Source organism: Cetorhinus maximus, chromosome 4 (genome assembly GCF_964194155.1).
Source record: "Cetorhinus maximus chromosome 4, sCetMax3.hap1.1, whole genome shotgun sequence".
NCBI classification, from domain to species: domain Eukaryota; kingdom Metazoa; phylum Chordata; class Chondrichthyes; order Lamniformes; family Cetorhinidae; genus Cetorhinus; species Cetorhinus maximus.
In genome coordinates, this window is record NC_135882.1 from 12,860,889 (window position 1) to 12,884,445 (window position 23,557).

Sequence of the window (23,557 nt, forward strand, 5' to 3'; positions counted from 1 at the left end):
AAATGAAGAAACACTGGTCTGTTCACAGAGGTGGGGGGGGAGGGGAATTGATATGTCAGCAGGAAATTATAACTTTAATAACTCTAATCCCTGTTTGTAGACATGGATTGGAAGAACTATTGGGATGGTTGGGAAATCGAGAGTTTATTTAGTAAGGTCCATGTTGTACAACCAGTTGCATTGAAATGGCTTGTGTTCCAATGAGAGGGATAACCTCAATTATCAGTCATGTTTCTCTACACTGAATTTGGAGTTGGTATTCCTGTTTTTGCTTTCTGTCTGCATCAAAATTGTTCAGGCTGTCTTGCCTTTTTTGAAAAGTCTTTTTTTTTAAAAACATACGACAATTTAGTCCATCCGCATTCACGTGCCATTCTGTTTATTCTCACCTCTGCACCTTTGCCCGACTCTGTCCCCATCTCAGCTCTTCTGCTGCTGAATTCCTCGTTCATGCCTTTCTTCCCTCGAGACTTAACGATTCGGAAGCTCTCCTGGCCGACCTCCCACAGGCTGTCCCTCCACAAACTTGAGGTCATCCGAAACTCTGCTGCCCCTGCCCTAACTCACACCGAGTTCCATTCACCCGTGTGCGCGCTGACCTGCATCAGCTTCCAGTTTGCCTCCATTTTAAAATTCTAATCCTGGCTTTCAAATCCCTCCACGGCCTCGCCCTCCCTATCGCTAATCTCCTCCAGCCCTACAGGCCTCAGATCTGTGTGCTCCTCTAATTCTGGCCTCTTGTGCATCCTCGATATTAATTGCTCTGCCATTGGTGGCTATATCTTCAACTGCCAAGGCCCTAAACTCTGGAATTCTCCCCCTAAACCTCTCTGCCTCTTTCTTCCTTGAGGCATTCCCTTAAAGCCTACCTCTTGGACCAAGCTTTTGATCACCTGACCCAATATCTCACGTGGCAAGACGTCGCATTTTGTCTGTGAAGGGTGTTGGGACATTTCATTATGTAAGAGGCGCTACAGAAACACAAGTTATTGCTGTTGTCATTTGACTTCACCAGGGGTTCAGCAAGCGCGACTTAATATCCAAGATTAAGGTGACTTTAATTTTAATGCAAACCCAACAAAATAACACACACTTCCCTGGGTCAAAACTTAATTTTGCCTCGGCTGTTCTTTAAAAAAAACCAATGTTTTCACCGGGTTGGATTTTGTGGAGTAGGTGTGCAGGCACGGGAGAATTGTGCGGTGCGTCAGATTCCCAGTGGTGGGAAAACTGTAAAAGATCAAGTCAGCAGCGGGCAGGCAGCAAAACGGGAAACTTGCCCCGTCAGCAGCGATAAGCTCGTTGATGTGCTTAATTATCCATTTGCGTATCATCTAAATAAAATTCAACACAATTTAATCCTGCCTTTCCGATTTAGCGAGACGCTCATGTGTCTCTCGTGCTTCAGTACCCTGCCCTTTATATGTGGCTTCCTTGACTCAATTTGAGTGTCCTTTGGACTTCCAGGAGACTGAGTCACAGAGCACTGGGGTTGATCTCGGAGATGTTTCCTCCTTGTGCAAACTTGCTGAGCTGACATCCTGAGGGGCGGAGCCTCAGGCAGCGAATTCGTAACCCAGGAGAACTGTGTTCAAAATTTGCAAGGGTAAAGCGCGCGACTGAGGGGTAGAGGAGTCATCCCTTAAAGTGACATCACAGATCTGAGTCCCTAAGGGGAGGACACTTAGGCAGCTGCCTGTGAAGGAGGAGAGAGGTAGTGGCTGCATGGGAATCATCCCCCCCTATCCTCCTCCATCCTCGAGCTGGACTTTGACACCTCAGTTGAACCTGCTAATGCCCCCCCCCACCGGAATGATCTTGTGTGATGGCAGAAGAACCTCCTCCCTGGTCTTTGGGATGCCTTTTTGTGCTGTAGCAACAGAAGTTCAGATGCTGGCAGGTGGGGGAGAACTGCAGAACTTTCTTAAAAAGCCCGCCAGGCGATTTCCAACTTTTAACCCAGGGCTGCCTGCTCTTCGAATAGGGCACAGCAGCTCTTACCCGGCCACTGGGTGGCGCGGGCTTTCCGATTTCAGAGCACCCCCCCACGCCGTGAGATCCAGCAGCAAGCCCGCATTACTTGCACTAATTGTCTGTGCCAGGCCCCCGCCGACTTCTGGCAGTTGGTATGTGCCGTGACGATAGGGTTAGATCCAGCCTGTTATGTTATACTCACCAGTGTCTGTACAATTGCATGGTTTGTGGCATTCATATGTGCATTAAGAGGAAATGAGCACTCTCCATCACAGTAATACGCTGCATATCCTTCAGGTGCTATTATCCAATCCTTTGAAAACAAGAATCATAATATTGATAACCTTTATATAATTTTAGTAAAAATACTTTGCAGCTGTTGGCTGGGTATATTTCTTTCCCTGTCGGCTAAATGTTTTGCCTCCTTATCTCATTTCTAGTGATTATTTTCTGCTGTTGTCCCCTGAAACCTTCCTCACCAAACAAACTCTGCCAAGAAAAAAACCTCCAGTATCATTGTAAACCAAAGAGAATATTGAGTGCCAGGTCCCTCAATCATGTATAATCTCAAAATATAACATCACTTAGATACAATTCATGGGAAACATTAGGAACCCACCTGTCACTGGTCCAAGAACCCCACTGGGTCTCATTAACAACCATGTGAGCGCAACTGGTCACAAAATGGCATTTCTTTACACAATTTAGGCACTTAAAAATGTGACGAAACTAGTGCGTTAAAAATACTGAACATAGTATAAAAATATAAACAAATAGTAAAAATACTAAATATACTATAATAATATAAATAATAAAAACTAATTTAAAAAATCATTCTATGAATACTGCCAATACTGCATCAGGGCTCACTGTGTTCTTTCGAATGGACTGCAATTGGAGTCTTTCACTGTATCTTGTCACCCTCTGCACAGTCAAGGATATCTGTGGCCCCTCTGACTCAGTCTCAACAGCTGGGCCATGATTCCACTGTATAAGGGTGGGGTCTTTTTTTAGCAGGAAGCCCAGCTGACTCCATTGCACCTACCGCCCCTAACCCCAGTCCATCCCCGAGAGGGAGTGACAGCCTGATCTGCAAGTGATCATTTCAAGACCACTTCCTGTTTACTGAGAGAGGGCAGGAGCAAACCAGAGAGGGGGAAAAAGCAAAATCCCAATAGGAACGGGAATAGTGAAATCTGCAAAAGGAAAAGCCAGATAAAGAGAAGCAGGTGAGAGGGTCACTGAAGAGGGGGAAAAGAAGAGGATGAGGTTAGGGAAAGCAGTGAGGGTGCATGGAGGAAAGTGTTGGAGAAGGTGAAGGTGAAAGAAGGGGGATTGAAGGAGTGTAGCAGATGGAAGGGAAGAATGAATGAAATACAATGAAAGTGAAGAACGAGGAAAGAATGAGATAGAGAAACACAGAGAGACTGGAGGCAAAGAGGGGAGAAGGGATGGAGAAGAAAAAGCAGTGAAGGGAGAGGCATGTCATAAGGTAGATGAGGCAGACGGCAAGGAAGAGATGTAAAGAGGGGAAGGTCAAAGACACACCTTAATGGGTATGAGTTGATGGATTCAGAAGGAATGAGAGCAACAAACGAGGTAAAACAAGCCAATTTCCTGAGTTTTGTGTTTAAAATTAAAGCAAACTGGGGTGGGGATGGGTGGGAGAAATATGGGGCAGGATGTGGGCATACTTCTTACCAGCATTGCATTGGGGAGCACTGTAAACAGTTTGAGTGCCACCCTAAGGGGCAAACTGCCAAGTAAAAGTCAGACCCCCTTCTAGTGCTGCAGTGAACCTTGCATTAATGTCAAACCAAAGAGAATATTGAGTTCCAGGTCCCGCAATCACGTTATAATCTCAAAAAATAACATCACTATATCACTATCACAACATCACATCACAACATCATTATGCACAATTCATAAGAAACATTAGGAACCCATCTGTCAATTGATCCATGAGGGCCAAGAACCCCACTGGGTCTCATTAACATCCGTGTGAGCGCACCTGGTCACAAAATGGCATTTCTTTACACAATTTAGGCACTTAAAAAATGCGACTAAACTAGTGTTTTAAAAATAGAGTATAATATAATAATATAAACAGATAGTAAAAATACTACATTTACTATAACAATATAAATGAATAATAAAGGTGAAGTGACTGCTTTTAACCCCCAGACTTAGGATGAATTTTTAAAATATATTTAAGTGGAGCCGGTTAGCTAAAAAAGGTTTGGTTTTTAAGAAAGCTTTTTATTTAAGACAGTTTTCTCTTAGTGGCAGGGATAAAGTGTTGTACGAGCCAGCTGCATCGAAACAGCATAAAACATTTTCTTAATGTAGCAAGTTATGAGGATTTGGAATGCACTGCCTGAAGGGACAGCGAGCACTGGTACAACAGCAACTTTCAAAAGAGAATTGGAAAAATATTTGGAGGGAAAAGAAAGTTGTTGGCCATAGGGAAAAAGCAGCAGAGTGGGATAAAGTGGATTGCTCTACCAAAGAGCTAGCACAGACACAATGGATTGAATGGTCTCCTGCACTATTTCATCCTGTGATTCTATGAACATATAAAGTTTAAGTGTGCCCTGGACAGTAGGCTGAAGAATTTTTTTTATATATCTGGTGGTCCATGCAGTGCAGCTTCAGGATGAAGGTCCAACATTAATCTTTGAAATAAACAATTGAGGGAAGCAAATACAAAGCTGCAAACAACGGATGTACAGCAATTCAAGCCATAACATAACAGTGATGCGAAAAGAAGGATTTATGAAATGAATATTGAGGGGGGAAGGGACAGGGAATAAGCACACAGCAGGCGAAGGAAGGTTTTAAAGGAGAATCTAAGAACCAATCATGAAACACTGATCACTGCTCATCAACAATGGGCAAAGAGAAGAACCCACTCAGTATAAATCTTTGAGCAACTCCATGAGTTGATCAACTAATAGTAAATAAAGTTTACATAGTGCCTTATTACTTTAAAAGCACCTCACCCTTTGAAGCACAGTAAATGCAAACAAAGCAGCCTTCCACTAACATCCAATAATGAAGTGATTGACTGTTTAATTTGCTTTTTTTAAACTGTTGATTGAGGGCAAAAAGTTGGCCTAAGTAGAGCAGGAAAGATTGCTACTCTTTGTACCGTTTAGCGAGATCGGATGGGTTGGTGTGATCATTAACAAAAAAGCAAAAAGGCTCTTGGTTCAACATTGCACTCACAAAGGGCATCATTTTTGACACTTTTTCCAGTCCTGAGCGGGCTGCTCATTCCTGGAGAGCATCAAAGCTGAATCTTGCTCTGCCAAAACTCAACTGCTACCTCCACGCACGAATCACTGGATAGCATGCAGAGGCAGGAATGAACTGATTCCCCGTGCCCACCCTCCTCTCCTTAACATATGGGCGTGAAGGCCAATTGCAGAATTCCTATCGCCTCCCTCTCTGTGATCAGTTAACTCAGAGCGGGTCAGGAATGAAAGCTGGGTCATCCCTTTCCACATAGCTCAGTAACAAACCCAGTGCTGATGTACCCACTTAGTGAAGCAGAGAGCTGCGGGGGCTCTGTTATTTGGGCGGGTGGGGAAAGAGGTAATCGATTTAAGGGACTGTTAGGATTCATAAGAGCCATCAGCAAAACTACAAGTGGCTGACGAGATGCTGCTACTTGGACACAGCAGATTCACCTTGGGGCAAATCGAGATATCTAAAATTCTTTCAATGTGAAGTCTGCTGAGCTATTTCTGAAATAATGTGACCAAGTACTATTTAACTGTATTGCTTTGAAGTGCACTGTTGTGCAGATGGATACAGTCTTATTCCACACAGCAACTTTACAAAAATGGCAATTCGATTGACCAGGCAATTTGGTTTTTGCCATGATGCTTGATGAAGAATATTGGCCAGGGTAGCAGATAATTTCACGAGACTCCTGATGTATGTTTGTTCCAATTAACATGTTAATCGAGACTAACTTAGGCCCAAACTCACCTTTCCATTCCCATTGCCATAGCACTTGGGAACAACACCTCCCCCCTTTCTCTGCCATTAGATATCAACAGACAGACATATAGGCATGGATCCTCATCATTCTACTGAGTGAGGAAGACCAAGTTAGGGAAAAGGTATCACCTTCATTTTTTGAAGAAATTTTCTCTTAAGGGATGACCTCCTCCATCTAAGAGCACTTAACACAGAGATTGTGGTCCACAACATCTGGGGGTAGAAGTAGTAACTAGTATTTCTGCTTGCCTGCCAATGCGTCTGTGTGTCTGCGGTGTCTGTGGCATGCGTGTGCGTGTGCGCATGCGTGGTTGTGCACAGCCCTCCCCCTAAACATGGGAAAAATTTACTTCAGGTAGCACATTAACATTAGTTCTCTGGAAACGAATGCTTGAGAGATTTCCCAATTTGGCCCAGGAATGTGCTACTTGCTCAGCTCGTCCTTGCCAAATGGGTGATAGACTCTTTAGGCTGGACTTGTGCTACCAAGGCAGGTAGCTCGAGTCGGGAAATTTCCTGACTCGGCAACCCACCTTGGTTTAAAGGGCCCTGTTGGAGCCAATTTTCGCTCTAGGGCGGTGGGGGTGCAGGATACAGTTGTACCCGCTGACCCTGGAAGCAGTTCTTGCTGACCATGGGGGCGGACGAATGCTGAGACAGGCTGGCTAGAAAGCCCGCCTTATTTCTCTGGAACTTTCCCCAGTAGCTTTAGACGCTGTTAGACCCTCACCTCCCCCCACCCACTCCCCATGGCCCCTCATAACCTCCCATTCCACCTCCAAGCCAATTCACATCTCCACCCACCCTATGCCCCCTCATACCGCCATGCCCATCATGCCCCCTCACAGCCCCATACCACCTCCATAGCCACTCATTCAGTAACCACCATTGGGCAGACCTCAGCGACCATATGGAGATGAAAAAATCATTTCTAACAATCTAATACAACTATCTCACTCATACACACTTGATAGGGAAAAAGACGTCCCATTTCAGGAACCCATTCAAAGCTTTTAAATCTCAAGTGGTTAATCGCTCATTAAAACAAACTTATATTTAGGCCCTTCATCAAAAAAGGCTAATTCTTTAAGAGACTCTTTGAACTGCCAAGCTGTGAACTCAGAACCCCATGCTGAGATAATTGTAGCTTATGAAACTCAGCCAGACATTCATAATAACACCCCTTGGGGAAACATCAACATTGAAACTCTATTGAAAGTGCATGGTCAGGGGTAATTTTTTTTCTAACCTACACCAGATGGCCTGTCAATCAAAGCAGTTCAGCAAAGGTTTTTTTTTTCAACTTTGGCTAGCAAATTTGGCCTACATTTTTCATGGTTAAAGAGCAGGGGTACATTAAAAAAAACTTCAGATCATGACACTTAGACTTTATCTGCCCATCAAGGGCATTTATATCTACCCCCATCAATTTGTGACTCCCACATTATGGGTTAAAGCCCTTACAGCAGCCAAAACGTGGTCTGTTTGAACTTAGCACTGAGATTAGATGGCCCTGCTGAATTGGGGTTTCCATTCTTTTGTGAATCACACACCGTCCCCTTCTCCCAGCTCACAAAAAATTGAACTGTTGGAAATGGGGACGGGACCTCTGTATCCAGGTCCTGTCTGCCATTTTGAAAGGTCCACAGAATTGGAAATATAGCCCTTTATATATTAGTGATCAGGGTGTAGTCTGACAAGGGCATTGTATGGTTTTAAAACCTTAAAACCTACTTCTTTAACTGAACTTTTGGTTGCCTGTCCAAATACTCATTTGGACATTTCACTACATTAAAGACTCCATATAAATGCAGGCTGTTGTAGTTTTAGTATGACACTTTGACTTAAACTGAACTAATTAAGCAATATAGTGAAACATTTGGCACACTTTGCTACTCAATAATGACTCCAAACGTAAGTTTACCATCATCCCCAATTCCCTTCTACTCAACATATAGCTTTTTCCAACCCCAGCCATAGAACAGGATTTAATGTTCGAGGAAGGGTGTGTGAATGTCCACTGGTTGGGAAAGTGGTGCCAACCATTTTCGGAAGGCCTGCTGCAACTTTGTGAGAACCAGGATCTTACCTGGACAGTGTTGGGCCTCCTGTTGAATTAAGTCCCGAACAGGGTGGGAATCCCACCCGAGAGTTGCTGGCCAATCAGAGGTCTTCATCACAGGTTGCCACTGGATCTTCAGAGAGGCAAGTGGGGCAGGATGAGGACAATGTGGGGGTGCTGGAAAGGGAGTGGGGGAGGGGCATCAACAGCAAAGGCAGGTGTTGCCTTCCCATGCCATTCCTTCCAAATGCCAGCTTCCTCACATAGTGGCTACCTAAGGGCCTCAATGCCGTCTGGACGAGAAGGCCAACTTTCACCTTCCCACCCAGAGCTTGGTTGGGAGAGGTTTGGGGGCGGTGGTGGGGACTTAGGAGGGTAGCCAGATCTCCACCTTGCACCCTCCCACCTGATTTAAACAGCCTCTCCCACCTTTGAACTCTCCTCCAGGGTGGGGGCATTAAATTCCGCCCATAGCATATTTATCACACTTATTTGAACTGCATATCATCTGCCACTGATTTTCCCATTTGCAGATTTTACCTAAATTCTTCTGTAGCTCCCTGACTATTTCTTCCTATTCAATCAACTTGCCTCTCCAGTTAAATATTTGCAAACTGGGACAGTTTTCATTGGATTCCTAAATCATTAATGCCAGCGAGTGTTAGGATAGGCTACGAGAGTTGAGGCTATTTTAGTTAAGAGAAATGCAAGCCTGAAAGAGATTTGATTGAAGTTTCACAATTAAGGGATTAAATTATCAAATTGGGTTACGCAAAATTGAAAAGAATGGTGGGAAAGAAAAAAAAGACAGACTTTATTTATATGGCAATTTTCACAGCCATTGGACACCTGATAGCCAATTAAATCATTTTGAAGCGTGGTCACTGTTGAAATCTGGGAAACACAGCAGCCAATTTGTGTACAGCAAGCTCCCAAAAACATGAGTGCGATAATGGGCAGATAATCTGTTTTGTGATGCTGATCGTGGGCTAAATATTGGCCAGGACTCCGGTTAACTCCCCTGCCCTTCTTCGAAATAGTGCCGTGCGACCTAGTACATCCATCTGAGCAAGCAGATGGGGCCTCGGCTTAACGTCTCACCCAAAGGTCCAACAGTGCAGCACTCCCTCAGTGCTGCAGAGCACAAAAATCATGGCTGATGCAAACCCTGGTGTTGGACTTGAACACAGTGTCTCAGAGGAGAGAGAGTGCTACCAATGGAGCCAGGCTGACATTTAAAACAAAGAGAAATGCATACTGAATTCATGGGAAAAACAGTAACAGTTGAGTACTTCCTTTCACAAAGTCATCACCTTCTGGTAGAGGTTACTGACGTGTGCCGTTATCATGGGCTTCCTATAGTTGTTTGCGAAGGGGACAATTTGAAATAGTTGTGGATAAGGCTCACCCAGGGACACTCTTTGTAAGCTTGTGCCTACTGTGAAAAGCCAGATTTCAGATGGTGAGGTTCTGTAGAAAGATTAGCCCTAATTATGCTAACAGTATTAGTATGTAAACAGTCAGTAATTATACAACCTGGCTGCCCTGGAATTGAGCCAACAGGACCTTGGCTTCCAGTTGTGGGTGGGTGATCAAGACACCGAGAAAACACCCTGACTGCTAGCCCTATAATTAGGCCAGGGCCTAATTACATACAATCTGGCCTTGTCCCTGAACATTATTCTGTTGTTAAGCATCTGGACCTAGTGTCTGCTTCTCGCAGATATGAGCTCAGTTCATTCCCAAACAATAACTTGTAAGCTCAGTTCGTTTGCTACAAGAACATTTTAACTTGCCATAAACAGGCAAGGTCTGAGAGGACAATGATCAACTTTCTTTCTGAACTGGCATTTGAGCGATTAATAGTCACCGCAGTCACCTGGAGTTTTCCTTAAGGAGTAGGAGAGAAATTTTCCCACACTATATCTCCCCCTAAACTGACCAGGATTTCTCCCATCTCAGAAGATTGTGGGACTCGGAATGGGGTGGAGGAGGGAATCAGGCCTTAGCTGATTTCAACCCCTAACTCAATATTTGTGCAATGTTCACTGTTAGCACCAGTTTGCACACATATCCTTACAGGGCCGCGCCCCTGTCCAAAAAGCAGGACAAATCTAACCCGGCCAATTGCCGCCCAACCAGTCTATTCTCAATCATCAGTAAAGTGATGGGGTCATCAAGCAACACTTGCTTAGCAATAACCTGCTCACTGATAGCCAGTTTGGGTTCCACCTGGGCCACTCAGCTCCTGACCTCATTACAGCCTTGGTTCAAACCTGGACAAAAGGGCTGAACTCCAGAGGTGAGAGGACAGTGACAGCCCTTGACATCAAGGCAGCATTTGACTGAGTCTGGTATCAAGGAGCCCTAGCAAAACTGGAGTCAACGGGAATCAGGGGGAAAGCATTCTGCTGGTTGGAGTCATACTTAGCACAAAGGAAAATGGCTGTGCCTGTTGGAGGCCAATCATCTCATTCCCAGGAGTTCCTCAGGGTAGTGTCCTCGGCCCAACCATCTTCAGCTGATTTATCAACGACCTTCCTTCCATCATAAGGTCAGAAGTGGGGATGTTTGCTGAAGATTTCACAATGTTCAGCACCATTCGCGACTCCTCAGATACTGAAGTAGTTCATGTCCAAATGCAGCAAGACCTGGGTAATGTCCAGGCTTGGGCTGACAAGTGGCAAGTAACATTCACTTCACACAAGTGCCAGGCAATGACCATCTCCAACAAGAGAGAATCTAACCGTTGTCCCTTGACATTCAATGGCATTACCATTGCTGAATTTCCCCCACTATCAACATACTAGGGGTTACCATTGACCAGAAACTGAACTGGACTAGCCATATAAATAATGTGGCTACAAGAGCAGGTCAAGGGCTAGGAATCCTGCAGCGAGTAGCTCACCTCCTGACTCCCCAAAGCCTGTCTACAATCTAAAAGGTACTAGTCAGGAGTGTGATGGAATACTCTCCACTGGCCTGGATGAGTGCAGCTCCAACAACACACAAGAAGCTTGACACCATCCAGGATAAAGCAGTCTGTTTGATTAGTACCCAATCCACAAACATTCACTTCTTCCACCACCAACCCACAGTAGCGGCAGTGTGTACCATCTACAAGACGCACTGCAGGAACTCACCAAGGCTCCTTAGACAGCACCTTCCAAACCCAGGACAGCTACCGCCTAGAAGGACAAGGGCAGCAGATGCAAGGGAACACCACCACCTGGAAATTCCCCTCCAAGCCACTCACCATCCTGACTTGGAAATATATCGCTGTTCCTTCTTTGTCACTGGGTCAAAATCCTGGAACTCCCTCCCTAACAGCACTGTGGGTGTACCGGCACCACATGGACTGCAGCAGTTCAAGAAGGCAGCTCATCACCACCTTCTCAAGGGCAATTAGGGATGGGCAATAAGTGCTGGCCTAGCCCACGATGCCTACATCCCGTGAAAGAATTTGAAAAATATTTAGATTACTGGCTGATTCAAAGTTTCTCCTGGGGTATAAACAATCAATCCTGGCTGGGACCTCTGCATGATCTTTCCCTCATAACTTCCTCAAAGTTTCCAGTTAAAGCTTCTCTGTCACTAGGTCTTTCAGGGCTTCTCACAGGTAGCAGTATGCATTATACATTCTTTATTCTTTCATGAGTTGTGGACATCACTGGCAAGGCCAGCGTTTGTTGCCCATCCCTAATTGCCCTTGAAACTGAGTGCCTTGCTAGGCCATTTCAGAGGACAGGTAAGAGTCAACCACATTGCTGTAGGTCTGGAGTCACACATACACCAGACCAAGTAAGGATGGCAGATTTCCTTCCCTAAAGGAAGGTCATTAGTGAACCAGATGGGTTTTTAAGACAATCAATGATTGTTGTCATGGTCACCATTACTGAGACTAGCTTTATATTCCAGATTTAGGAATTGAATTTAAATTCCATCAGCTGTGATTGTGGGATTTGAACCCATGTCCCCAGAGCATTAGTCTGGGCCTCCGGATTACTAGTCTATTGACATTACCATTATGCCATCATCTCCTCCATGGATCCTGAACTGTAAGCCAATTGGGCTGGGAGACCATTTCATTTCTTAGTATTGTAAAGATGGTACCAATCCTCGATTTCTCCAGATTTCCAAAGTTGGCTTTTAAATCTCATGAGATTAAATGGGAAGTTTTGAGGGAAGCAGGTACACAAGAAGAACTTCTGTAGACAGGCCAAGAGACAACTAGTTCTTTGGGCACATACTTAGGAGAGAGAAACTAGAACAACTGGTAAAATTGAGGGCTGCAAAACAAGAGGGAGACAAAGGGAACCACCGACAGTTTAAGAAGCAGAAGAGGTAGAAGATTTGAGAACACCACCAAGATATTGGCTCTTATCAAGGACCGTGAAAGTTGGAAAGCCATGAACGCTGACATTGTAAAACATGGCACCTGAAAAGATTGAATGGTTCACATCTGCACCATTCCTGTTTCAGAATCACTGCTAAAAGCTCCAACGCAGTTCCTTACTAGTGTAGTAAGTTTACATCTTTAACCTTTCATCAGCTTTCTGCTCGATTCTGTTTATCTCCTCATCTTGTCCTCTTGCTATGCTGCAGCTCCTGGCAGCCCTGTTACCATTGAAAATCAAAGTTAAAATTGAAGGAATTTGCTCTTGGGTTTGTCCATGACTTTGTTTGGCTGAGATTTACAGTTAGGGTCTGAGTTGATAGTCAAATTATATCCCCAATATACTGTTGGTATGACCTGATGCGTGAACAGAACAAATTAAACAACGGATTCCTGGATTAGAATCATACCACTTTTTATGAGAACAGAACATTGCAGTGGCCCCCTCTGCACTATTAATTTTCAGCCCTGACAAAGACACCAACTCCTGCGGGAATAGCTCCACAGGAGTCAGGAACTGCTATGTACGTTATTCACGTATGAGCTTAAGACATTGAGTGTCAACTGGCTATTCGCCAAAGATGCCTCACAGCCAAGTTCCGATTCTCATCCAGTGTCCAGACTTATTCACTTTCCAGCAGAGGTCACTGAACAGTAATCAGGAGCAGGAAGCCTGGTTGATTCTGCCTTCCCCATCCTTAGCACAGGAGTGAAGAGACCAAGTCTCTCTCTCCAATTACAATACCAGCTAAGTCAGCAGGGAGCAGGAATCAAACTGGGGGCTTTCTGGCTGCATGCTCAGTCATAGGAGGGAGTGGAGTGGCTCAGGTTAGCAATGATGACAGGTAGAACTTCAACAACCTTATTTGGCTCCCTGGCCGTCAATACAAAATTAATAGGATCCCCTCAGAAATGGCATCTGAAACCTTCTTAAAGCCTTGACTTTTCATTGACGGAAGAATATAGTCTTATACTACTTTTTGGTAATTGGGAGAGATAATATAAGCTGGGCAAAAAACAGTTAATGAACATTTGTAATGGATTAACCATACGCACATTCAAATGAGGAAAGTCCTCTTTTATAATTAAAGCTGTTTGTATAAAAGCACAGGCTGTTGAAGGTACTGTATATGTCACTGTTACTGTATATGTCACTGTTACTGTATATGTTATTTCTTTATCCTTCTTGACAGGTTTCATTTCTTCTCCAGATGTTGATCCTTTGCTGGGATCCGATTCCATTGGTGCAAAATAACCTCAACTACCCTGCCTTTGACTCCCATTAGTGAGTTTGTGCTAGCAGGCATTTTATGGCAGGACAGGGCAGGGACACAGGATCACAGCTGAGAATGCAATGTGTTCATAAAAGCACCTTCCAACAGCAATTAGAGTCATGTTGGCACAGGAGGATGCCATTTGGCCCATCGATTCCATGCTGGCTCTCTGTACAGCAATCCAGTCAGTCAGTCAGTTACTGAATCCGTGCTCTATCCCTGCAAGTTTATTTCCCTCAAGTGCCCACCCAAATTCCTTTTGAAATCATTCGCCATCTCCATTTCCATCACCCTCATGGGCAGGTCTTTACTACTCTCTGCTTAAAAAAGCTCTTCCTCGCAATCCCCCCACCCCACCCACCCTGCACCTCTCACCCAAAACCCGAGTCTACTAGTCCTTGTATGTATCAGCAAGTAGGAGCCAATTTTCTTTGCCTGCTTTATCAAAACCTGTCATAATCTTTTGTGCACCTCTATCAAATTGCAAGACAATTAACAGCAGGAACCTTGGTCAACTTTCTTCTTCCTAATGCAGGGCACCAATCAATTTTAGCGTCACGGACACCACTGAGTAACCTACTACATATTAACATACACATAAGCATTATTACTTGCCGGAGAGCATTGTCAATCCTTCTTTAATAAATGTTGGTGAAAATAGAGAGTGAGCAATCAGCAGATTGGGAAAGGACCAGGCTTAAGGATCATACACCAAGAGCCCAACAAGGCACAAAACGTACACAGTCTGACACTCAATGAATTCCCATTGAAAGATTAAACCAAAAATTGAATCCTGATGCTAACAATGTAAATAATTTGATTCTCAAATTCTGCCTTGTCCCTTTGCCCAGAGGTGAATGTATGCACATTGTTATAGGCCTACTCAAAGAGCCCCCAAAACGTAAAAATCTTTTGATGCCCTGAAATTATTCCTACAATAGTAAAACCAAACAGAAGAAACTTTACAAAAGAAGGTCAAAATAAAACCCAAATTCGATTTGTGATTGAAGCACTACAGTCATCTGTGACAAGGGCAGTGATGCTGAGGATTGAGAGTTCAGTTTCCGATCAAATCTAGGGCAGGTCTGCTGGAAATACAGGAGCAGCTAGGGGTAGAGGGAAGGGCTGGGGAAGTGGCAGATGCAACTGAGAGGATTGGGAAGGTAAGCCATGAGAGGAAAAGCAAGCAAGCAAACTGGTTCAGAGTCAACACCTCGCTTGCAAGCACAGGGTTCTGTAAGCATCATTGCAGCCCTGCAAATAGACAAGGTCGGGGAGACACATTAAAAGGCATCGAGAGATAGGAGCCAGACAATATTTTCTGCTGGGTGCTTGAACAGGTAGGCCTGAGCTGCGCACAAAATTGGGCCTCAGATCTCACTTAAGTGAGGTGCAGACGCCTGCTGGGCATTCTCAAGCAAGTCACCAGCTACAGGGCTTCAGATTTCAGGCTTCTTCATCACTGACAGAAACCTCAGGTAAATCTTTACAGGGGGATAGGGGCTGTAATGGGCAAGGGTTGCAGCCAGCATGGAGGGCAATCGGGCGACTGTGGTTGACATCGGTTTTGAGGCGGTGATCAGTTTGGCAGTGGTTTTGGCAGGCCATAATGCACAGGTCAATTGTGTCCCTCTGCTCTGAGGTGTTTCCAACCATTAACAGCTGTGGCTTTCTGAACAAACTGGGCTCCTCAATTTTTAGGGTGAAAATCATTACCAATCGGTAGGTTATAGCCCAGCGGTTTCGAATCTGGGTCATGTATGGATTGTAGAGCCAGTGTACTCCAGGTACCACACCCTTAGAGCAGGAGAGCTATCCCCAATGCTCTGGCCAATGTTTATCCCTCAACCAACATCACAGGACCAGATCATCTGGTCATTATCACAGCGCTGTTTGTGGGAGCTTGCTGTGCACAAATTGTCTGCCGTGTTTCCTACATTAAAAAGGTGACTACACTTCAAAAGTAGCTAATGGCTGTAAAGAACTTTGGGACATTGAGTTTATGAGAAGTGCTATATAGATGCACATCTTTCTTTCAACAGCTGGCTTCTTAAAGACAAGATCTATATTTCCTAGAATTTGGAAAAATGAGAAGTGATCTCATTGAAACATAAAATTATAAAAGGGGTGTGACAGCATAGTTGCTAGAAGGATGTTTCCCCTGGTTGGTGAGTCTAGACCTAGGGTTCTCAGTCTCAGAATAAGGGGCTGACCAATTAGGACAGAATGGAGGAGAAACTTCTTCACTCAAATGATTGTGGATCGTTGGAATTCTACCTACACTAGTAGGTGTGCATGCTTAGTTGTTGAGTACATTCCAGTCAGAGATCAATGGTTTTTAGATACTAAAAGGAATTAAGCAAGATTGGGATAGTGCAAGAAGGTAGAGTTGAGGTAAAAGATCAGCCATGATCGATTTGAATGACAGAGCAGGCTCGATGGGCCGAATGTACTACTTCCCTCTTAGGTGCTTTCCCACTGATTCCATTTAGGCACTTGGGACACATGGACCATTATTTCTTTAATTGATGAGTGTTTAAGCCAATCAGAATTTTGTGTTTAATGGGCATTTTTGCTCTGTGGTGTATATGACTTACAAGGCCTTTAATTATGTGAACAAAGAGGTGCAAAAGTATGGAATTATAAGTTCCAACTAGCTGCTTAGTTCCCTGAATGTATGTGTGAATTGACTTTATTTATTATGCAAGCGTTTTTTCTGGAGTTGAGATGCAGGTTAAAGAAAGTGGCAGACGATAGTTTTTAGTCACGGGTCTGAAAATACTTTCTTCCCTCAAACTTCTAATAATGTTACTAAGCATGGCTGGCAAAAGCATATCTGACACCGGAGTCTCCAGCATCACCAATGCCAAAATCAGAAGCGATGTACAAAATGGGGGGAAAAAGAAGTGTTGTGTTTTTTTACCTGCCATCCTAAGTCCCGAAAACTCACATAGAGTTCATGCTTTTTGCAAGCTTGTCGCTGGTCACTGGTGTTGTATTCTGTTAGAAGAAATAAAATTAAATTAAATGAATAGCCACAAAGTTAAGTACGCAGGAGGGATGCTCTTTGGCCCATCTTGTACTTAAAGCGAAAACATCCTCACAGCAACCAAATGCCCCTCGAATTGACCTGCGTTTTGACTTCTGTGATTCTACACAAAAATTGATTCCAGGTATTAATCACTGGAAAATTTTTTCCCCAATGCCCAGTCCTTAACTTTCCCATTGACAGTCTGTACCCAAGACCCCTTGCCCTGCAGCCATGGTGCAATTTGATATAGTATTTGGCATTAACCACTTCCAGCCCACAATATCTCACACATCTCTACAAAAGGTCCCTCTCATTTGTTGCCTTTCAAAGCTGGAGTCAGTTTGTCTCAACATTCTCCAATAATCCTGTGGTCCTACTCAGCATCATTTCCAAAACTTAGGGCAGGATTTTTCGCTCGACATGTGGGCACATGCCCGACCCGCTCGAGCGTGAAATAGCGCGTGATGACATCAGGCGATGGCATCACGCACTCTCGCGATATTTTGGCCGGCGGGCGTGCGCTAAGCTCTGAGGAGCGCCCGCCGAAAATTAAGCCCGTTAATGGCGCAATTAGCAGAGATTTTTCACTGCCCGTCCAATGTTACGGCTGGCGGGCGGGTGAATCGGCCAGGTGGCCTTTACATTTTGCAGGAAACCTCATCCATGGACCGGGTGAGGTTTCCGTGATAAATTAAAATGAAAATAAATTTCGGTGGACTACATTACCTACATTTTCAGGTGACTGATTATGAAACTTGGACACTTCTTTCCGGTTTCTGTGCCCTTTATTATAGGTCGTTCAGCCCGCACTGACTTCAGCGCTCGCCCTCCTCCCACCCCCACCCCAGCAGTGCTGAGCCTTTCTGCACGCCCTTCATGCTGGTTGGCCGTTAATTGGCCAGCCCAGCGTGAATTCACGGTCGGCGATCCACTCCCCGGCCGATCCCGAACCCGCCGATTGGGCCTGCCCGCCAGTCTAAAAATCCTGCCCTTAATGTTTTCTTGTGTCTAAGTGACAGCATCGAAGTTGCTTCCTCCACAAAAGCACTCATATAGCTTCATCAAGCTAGCCTCAGTCTTAAAGTGCATTCATTTGGCAAATCTGATAACTGCCGCTCTGTAAGGATTCGACATGAGTCAGCATTGGGTCTATCTTGACTCTCAGATCTCTTCCACCCTCTCCAGCAATGTTTAAGACCTTGTCTCTTAAATTATCTCTCTCTAATTTCACCGGTCATTAAGTCTGAACGCTTCTGGAATACTTGTGCGAATTCTTCGTAATTCTTCAGTTTTCTCTTTCTCGGGCCTACTGCATCCCACTCCACCATTTAGTACAGCATCACTTGTGAATTTAACAAACTTACACTTAGGCTCAGATTCAACTCAATCGTGTAGATCAGAAATAGAAAGGGCACCAGTACTGTTTCCTGCTCAACTCCATTCTTGTTACTTGGATGTCTTCCTGCCCCCACCACGTCAATCTGTAATTTCAGGTATTTTATCTAGAATATGACTAACATAGGTTTCTGTAGCAACCGTTCAGGTGCAACTTGACTCAAAGGTTTGAGAGGCTAGGTAAACAGTTAGCATTGGGTTTTTGAATGCCCGCTTAGGATATCACATCCCTCAAAAAAGTCAAGATGGTGTCAATGTGACAATTGCAAATGTGACATGAGGGGAAACTTTTTCAAAACAACGAGTGGTTCGGGTCTGGAATGCACTGCCTGGAAGTGTGGTGGAGGCAGGTTCAATTGAGGAATTCAAGAGGGCATTAAATGATTATTCGAATAGAAACAATGTGCAGAGGTACGGGGAAAAGGCAGGGCAAAGGCACTAGGTCATAATGCTCATTTGGAGAGCCGGTGCAGACATGATGGGCCAAATGGTCTCCTTCTGTGCCACTAAAATTCTGTGACCCTGTGAATGCCTCTCTGCCTCAAACCAAGCTGGCAGCACTTTCTAGAACTTTAAAAAAAAGTTATACTCAATTTTGCTCCGGATGATTGATATATAATGAATGAATCTGTTATCCAGGATTTGCTTCATCAACTTTCCTGAAATTAGGTACTAGACTGGCTTGCCAACAGTGGGACCTCTTACGATGGGTGGCATGCTTCTAGAATCTACTTTGATGGATGTATCGTCATCAAGTACTTTTAAATTTATCTTTGGTTTCGAGCCCATTTTGATCCATAAGGATCTCAATTGGAGGAAAAAGATTCTTTCTGTGGCATTTCATTTTGACTTCAATAGCTGTGCACCTTTCTAGTTCCCCCTTTGTGATAGGACAATCCTAGTGGTTTATATGGTCTTGTTAAAGAACATGTGCTTACTGATCCTTGGTAATCTACTCACCACGCATGTTCAGCTGTTTTTTCCTTAAAATATTTCTTTTAACGTTGAGTGATTTTTTTTTTAAAAAAAGGTTAAACTTGATTGATTTACTTAAGCTCTTCCTTGTCCTATACCAGAGTATTAGTTTGTATTACTAGTTTATCCCAGGTTTTATCAAACATAATCTCATTTCAGCTGCTGTTGCCCAAGGTTACCACTACAGCCATTCCCAGTGTACAAATCCATTGCCCAGCTGAAAGGCAAATTACCCCCTTTGACATGCTAACAAACACACAGAAAGCAGCCATCCATTGCTTTCATTAGCTTAGATCCTAAATAGCTTTAGTTTATGTAGAACAAAAAAAATGATACAGCACCTTTCACAGAACACCCAAAGCACTTTACAGCCAATGAAGTACTTTTGAGGTGTAGTCACTGTTTTTAATGTAAGAAACACAGCAGCTAATTTGCGCACAGCAAGCTCCCACAAACAGCAATGTGATAATGACCAGATAAAATGTTTTTGTGATGTTTATTGAGGGGTAACTTGAATGAGCGGGGATATCTCCCTTGCTCTTCTTTGAAATTGTGCTGTGGGATCTTTTACAACCACCTGAGTGGGGAGGGAGGAAGGAGGAATGAGCCTAGATTTAAAGTCTAATCCAAAGATGGCATCTCCGACAGTGCTGCACTCCTTCAGTACTGAACTGGAGTGTCATCCTTGAATTTTTTTTGTGTGTGCTCATGTCCTGGAGTGAGACTTGAACCTCTAGAATTATTGTCGCTCCCTTTGCACTAAATTCTTCCAGCCAACTGCACAAATTCTCAACATACCCTGCTATCCCATCACCATTGCTGTTTAGGCTGTGAATTCTGCTACTGTGGCAACCCTTGCATGTTGTACACATCCCCATCACTAGGGGCCAGCTTTTCTGGAGCCTTGTGGAATTTCCCATGGATAGAGACCTTATCCTTAAGGCCTTTTGGAATTTTGAAACAAATTAACTAGTACTTAACAAAGAGAGAGAAGTTTTCTTAAATCGACCTTCATTGGCAAAGCCAAACTGATAAATGTGGATATTAATTTTCTGGGTGTTAGAAGGTCTTAATAATTAAGACTCATGGGGTTAATGTGGGGTATTGAGAGGGGCGGTTCATTCAACATGCTGGTCTTTTGCACTTCCCTGTGATCAAGAGGTGGCCATGATTTTACATGACTGGGCTGGATTTCTCACACCCCTGCCAGCGGGTCTGAAGGCTGGGGTAAAATCGAACAGGCGGCCTTCCCACCCCATACCCACCCAATTAATGGCCATTTAAGGGCCTCATCCCACCGCTGCTGCGGTTTTACCTGTGGCAGGCGGGTCACCCATGCCATGTGGGAAGTCTGGCAACTTCACTGTGCAGGTTGGTGTTGGGCAAGGTGAGGGTGGGGGAGAAAAGAGGGGAAAATCTCCTTTGCTCCCTTCTGGGTCCATCGGAGTCACACCCTCCAGAGGCCCGCCCTCACTCTTTAACTCTCCCACCTGGTCTCCTGAATTTCAAACTTCCCCATGTATCTCTGCTCCTCTTATTACCTGTTGATCTGATCCTGCACCATGCGCCCTCCATTCAGGTTAGTTCTCTGCTAAAATGGCAACCAGTGTCCTATGTACTTTACAGAATTATAGAATGGTACAGCACAGAATGAGGCAGTATTGCCTGCGTTAGCTCTTTGGTAGACCTATCCAATTAGTCCCACTCCTCTGTCCCTTCTCGAGTAAGCCTATAATGCTTTCCCCTTCCAATTCTCTTTTGAATGTATATCACATTCTCTTTGAAAGTTACTACAGAATCTGCTTCATTGCCCTTTCAGGCAGTGCATTCCAGATCTCAGCAACTCACTTGAGTAAAAGAAAATTCATGTTGCCTCAGGTTCTTTTGCCAATCACCTTAAGTCGGTGTACTCTGCTCACCGACCTATCACTGGAAACAGTTTCTCCTTATTTGCTCTATCAAAACCAGCCATTATTTTGAACATCTCTATCAGATCTCCCATTAACCTACTCTGCTCCGAGAAAAAACAATCCCAGTCTCTCTGCATAACCAAGGCCCCTCATCCCTGGCTACCAGTCCAGTAAATCTCTTCTGCACTCTCTATAAGGCCTCGACGTCCTTCCTAAAGTGCTAGGGCCTCTATTTAAATATTAAAAAGGGGAACTACTGCTTGATACAGGCTGGTGCTCTTGTAGGCCCCTTTCAAAGTGGCAGGGGACAATTAATAGGGCGAAACAGGCTAGCAAGGCTGCCAACCCTCTTTCTTTTTTTAGGCCTTTACTGCCTAACATTTGCACAAACGAAGAAAAAAATAAATCAGCCCTAATCTCTTTTTCCCAGATGTACAGGACAGATCATAAACAAACATACATACTCATGCTCTACACTGGAAGGTGCAAGGCATACATTTCAACTCAGCGACCATTTTGTCGTTGACATTCACGAGTTCAAAAGCTGCAAAAAGACTTGCCCAGCTTTATAGTTGAAAAAAAATTAAGACAATGGAAGTCTGCCCTGCGACCTTCAAAATCCAATGTATTGTATTCCTGTGATTAAATATAAAGGGGCAGTATGGATAAACGATGCAAAAACACCATCGTCCATTCAATCTAATCAAGAGTTAACGTTTGTACCCAATGGACAGTGTCATGTTCTGGTTAGAAATTGCTGCTGACAGGAGTGAAAAACTATCCTTTCAATTGCAAACCACAAAAGGAATTTGGGATTGGTAGGGTTAAGCAGAATTTCAAAAGTTTCGCTGTTTCATTTCTAAAGCTTCTTTGGAAATAGTGTGTCGGACATGCCTGTGTGTCAAGGTGTTTCCTTGCCCCTTGGTGCCGGTCTCTATTACGTCGCTGGAAAACCCTTTATGCCCTGAATTTTATTACAGCTGGAACTTTCTTAAATAAGTGCAGCTGTGTATGTAGGGCTCGGAGGTACCCTCCACACTGGTGTCCTTGTTGAGGCTCCCTTTCCTGCTGAGTTTGCTGCGATTATCCTGCATTTCCTATTCCTTCATATGAGCTCAAGTGCTCTTGGAGAACAGACAAACATTTACTGAGGTTAATCCTCAGAGGAACTGTTTGACAAGTCTAGGGCTGCCAAATTATTTAATACTTCAACATAATTAACTGCCACCGAAGTCACTAAGTTGAAGTAGCTTAGAGTTCATCTTTTTAAAGACCCTCCCTGTTTATTTAAGCGATCTTACTATATAAATGAGCGAGTGAATTGCTGAACCATTTTCTAACACCGTTTAACTTTGAAACAATCTTCAGCACAAATTCTGGGTGGGCAGCGGAACAAGACAATCGCTAAATACACATGGTCTACTGACACTAGGCTAAAAAGGGAGAAATGTAGATATCTGGTTTGAATGTAGAAAGGTTTCCCTCTTGTTTATACAGCAGCAGTTTTCTTTGACAAGAGATGAAATGCAACTTAAGAAAGTGTGAGTGTAGGGGCCAGTCTCTGTTGATAGAGTGAGTCTACGTCATCTTCACTGTCCAAGAGGGAGGGGGGGGTTTGAAACATTTTCCTGCAGTTGCCACTTCAGGCAGTGGAGCAGCCCTGGCAGCGACAGCACGTGACTGCCGTCTGTAGCAACTCTAGCATGGTAGGGGTGGGTGCACGGGGGATCTCCGTGACAGGACAAGTACCTCAAGAGTCTTTGCCAGGTTTGAAAGTGGGCAAGGCTCATAGGTGTCCCACAGTGTCCTCAGCTCCCACTGATGTCTCCAAGCAGCAGGCAATGCACCTCAGCGGACATACCCTTGTAGTTCATCTCAGCTGGTGAGCTAAACTAAGGGCAGCATCAGCTTCGGCTGCTGCAGTTTGGGGACGTCGCCTCTCTTAAGTGCATGGAGTCTGGAATGATGGAAGATCCTAGCAAGAGAACAATGGCTCTGAAAATGGACACCAGCAAGACGCATGATACATCCAAGGCACTCTCCTGACAAAGTGGGCTTTTGGCCAGTCACCTCGGTAAAGATTGGGACCTTACCAAGTTATCAGGCCACAGTTGGCAATGAAACCTAGTTACAACAATGCTTTTGCTTACAGTTGAAGTGATTGGCGCAACATTGCATCCAGCCCTTGGCAAGAGGAAGGAACCTGAAGAAGAGACAATAGAGACTGTTCAAATCCAGCAGTGCAGAGGGGAAGCAATGCTGCTAATTGCAAATCTAACACTTGGCTGCTGTATGCTTCTTGGAAGCATGCGAGGAAAAAGAAGTTTGCGAGGCTGCTGTTTACATTGCCACAATAGCAGTGTCATATCAGTGTGAAATGGGAGAGAGTTGATGGTGGTGCAAATACTACACTTTCTCCAGGGTTGAGTGTACTTGGGTGGTCTTACTCCAAAATCATTTGCACAGCGTAAGCAGCTTGAGTAAAGTGAATCACGCATGAAAACAACATATTACAAATAGCTGGACACTGAA

General features: G+C 44.3%; 1 protein-coding gene across 1 annotated transcript in view; it reads right to left on the minus strand.

Moving 5' to 3' along the window:
* bmp6 (bone morphogenetic protein 6) overlaps positions 1–23,557 on the minus strand; it is a 127,391-nt gene that overhangs the window by 2,152 nt on the left and 101,682 nt on the right. The window contains exons 5-6 of the mRNA XM_078539942.1: positions 16,638–16,714; positions 2,177–2,287 (exon numbers count right to left, since the gene is read on the minus strand). Of these exons, the coding sequence (XP_078396068.1) occupies positions 2,177–2,287; positions 16,638–16,714 (188 nt within the window). The remainder of the gene's footprint in view (positions 1–2,176; positions 2,288–16,637; positions 16,715–23,557) is intronic.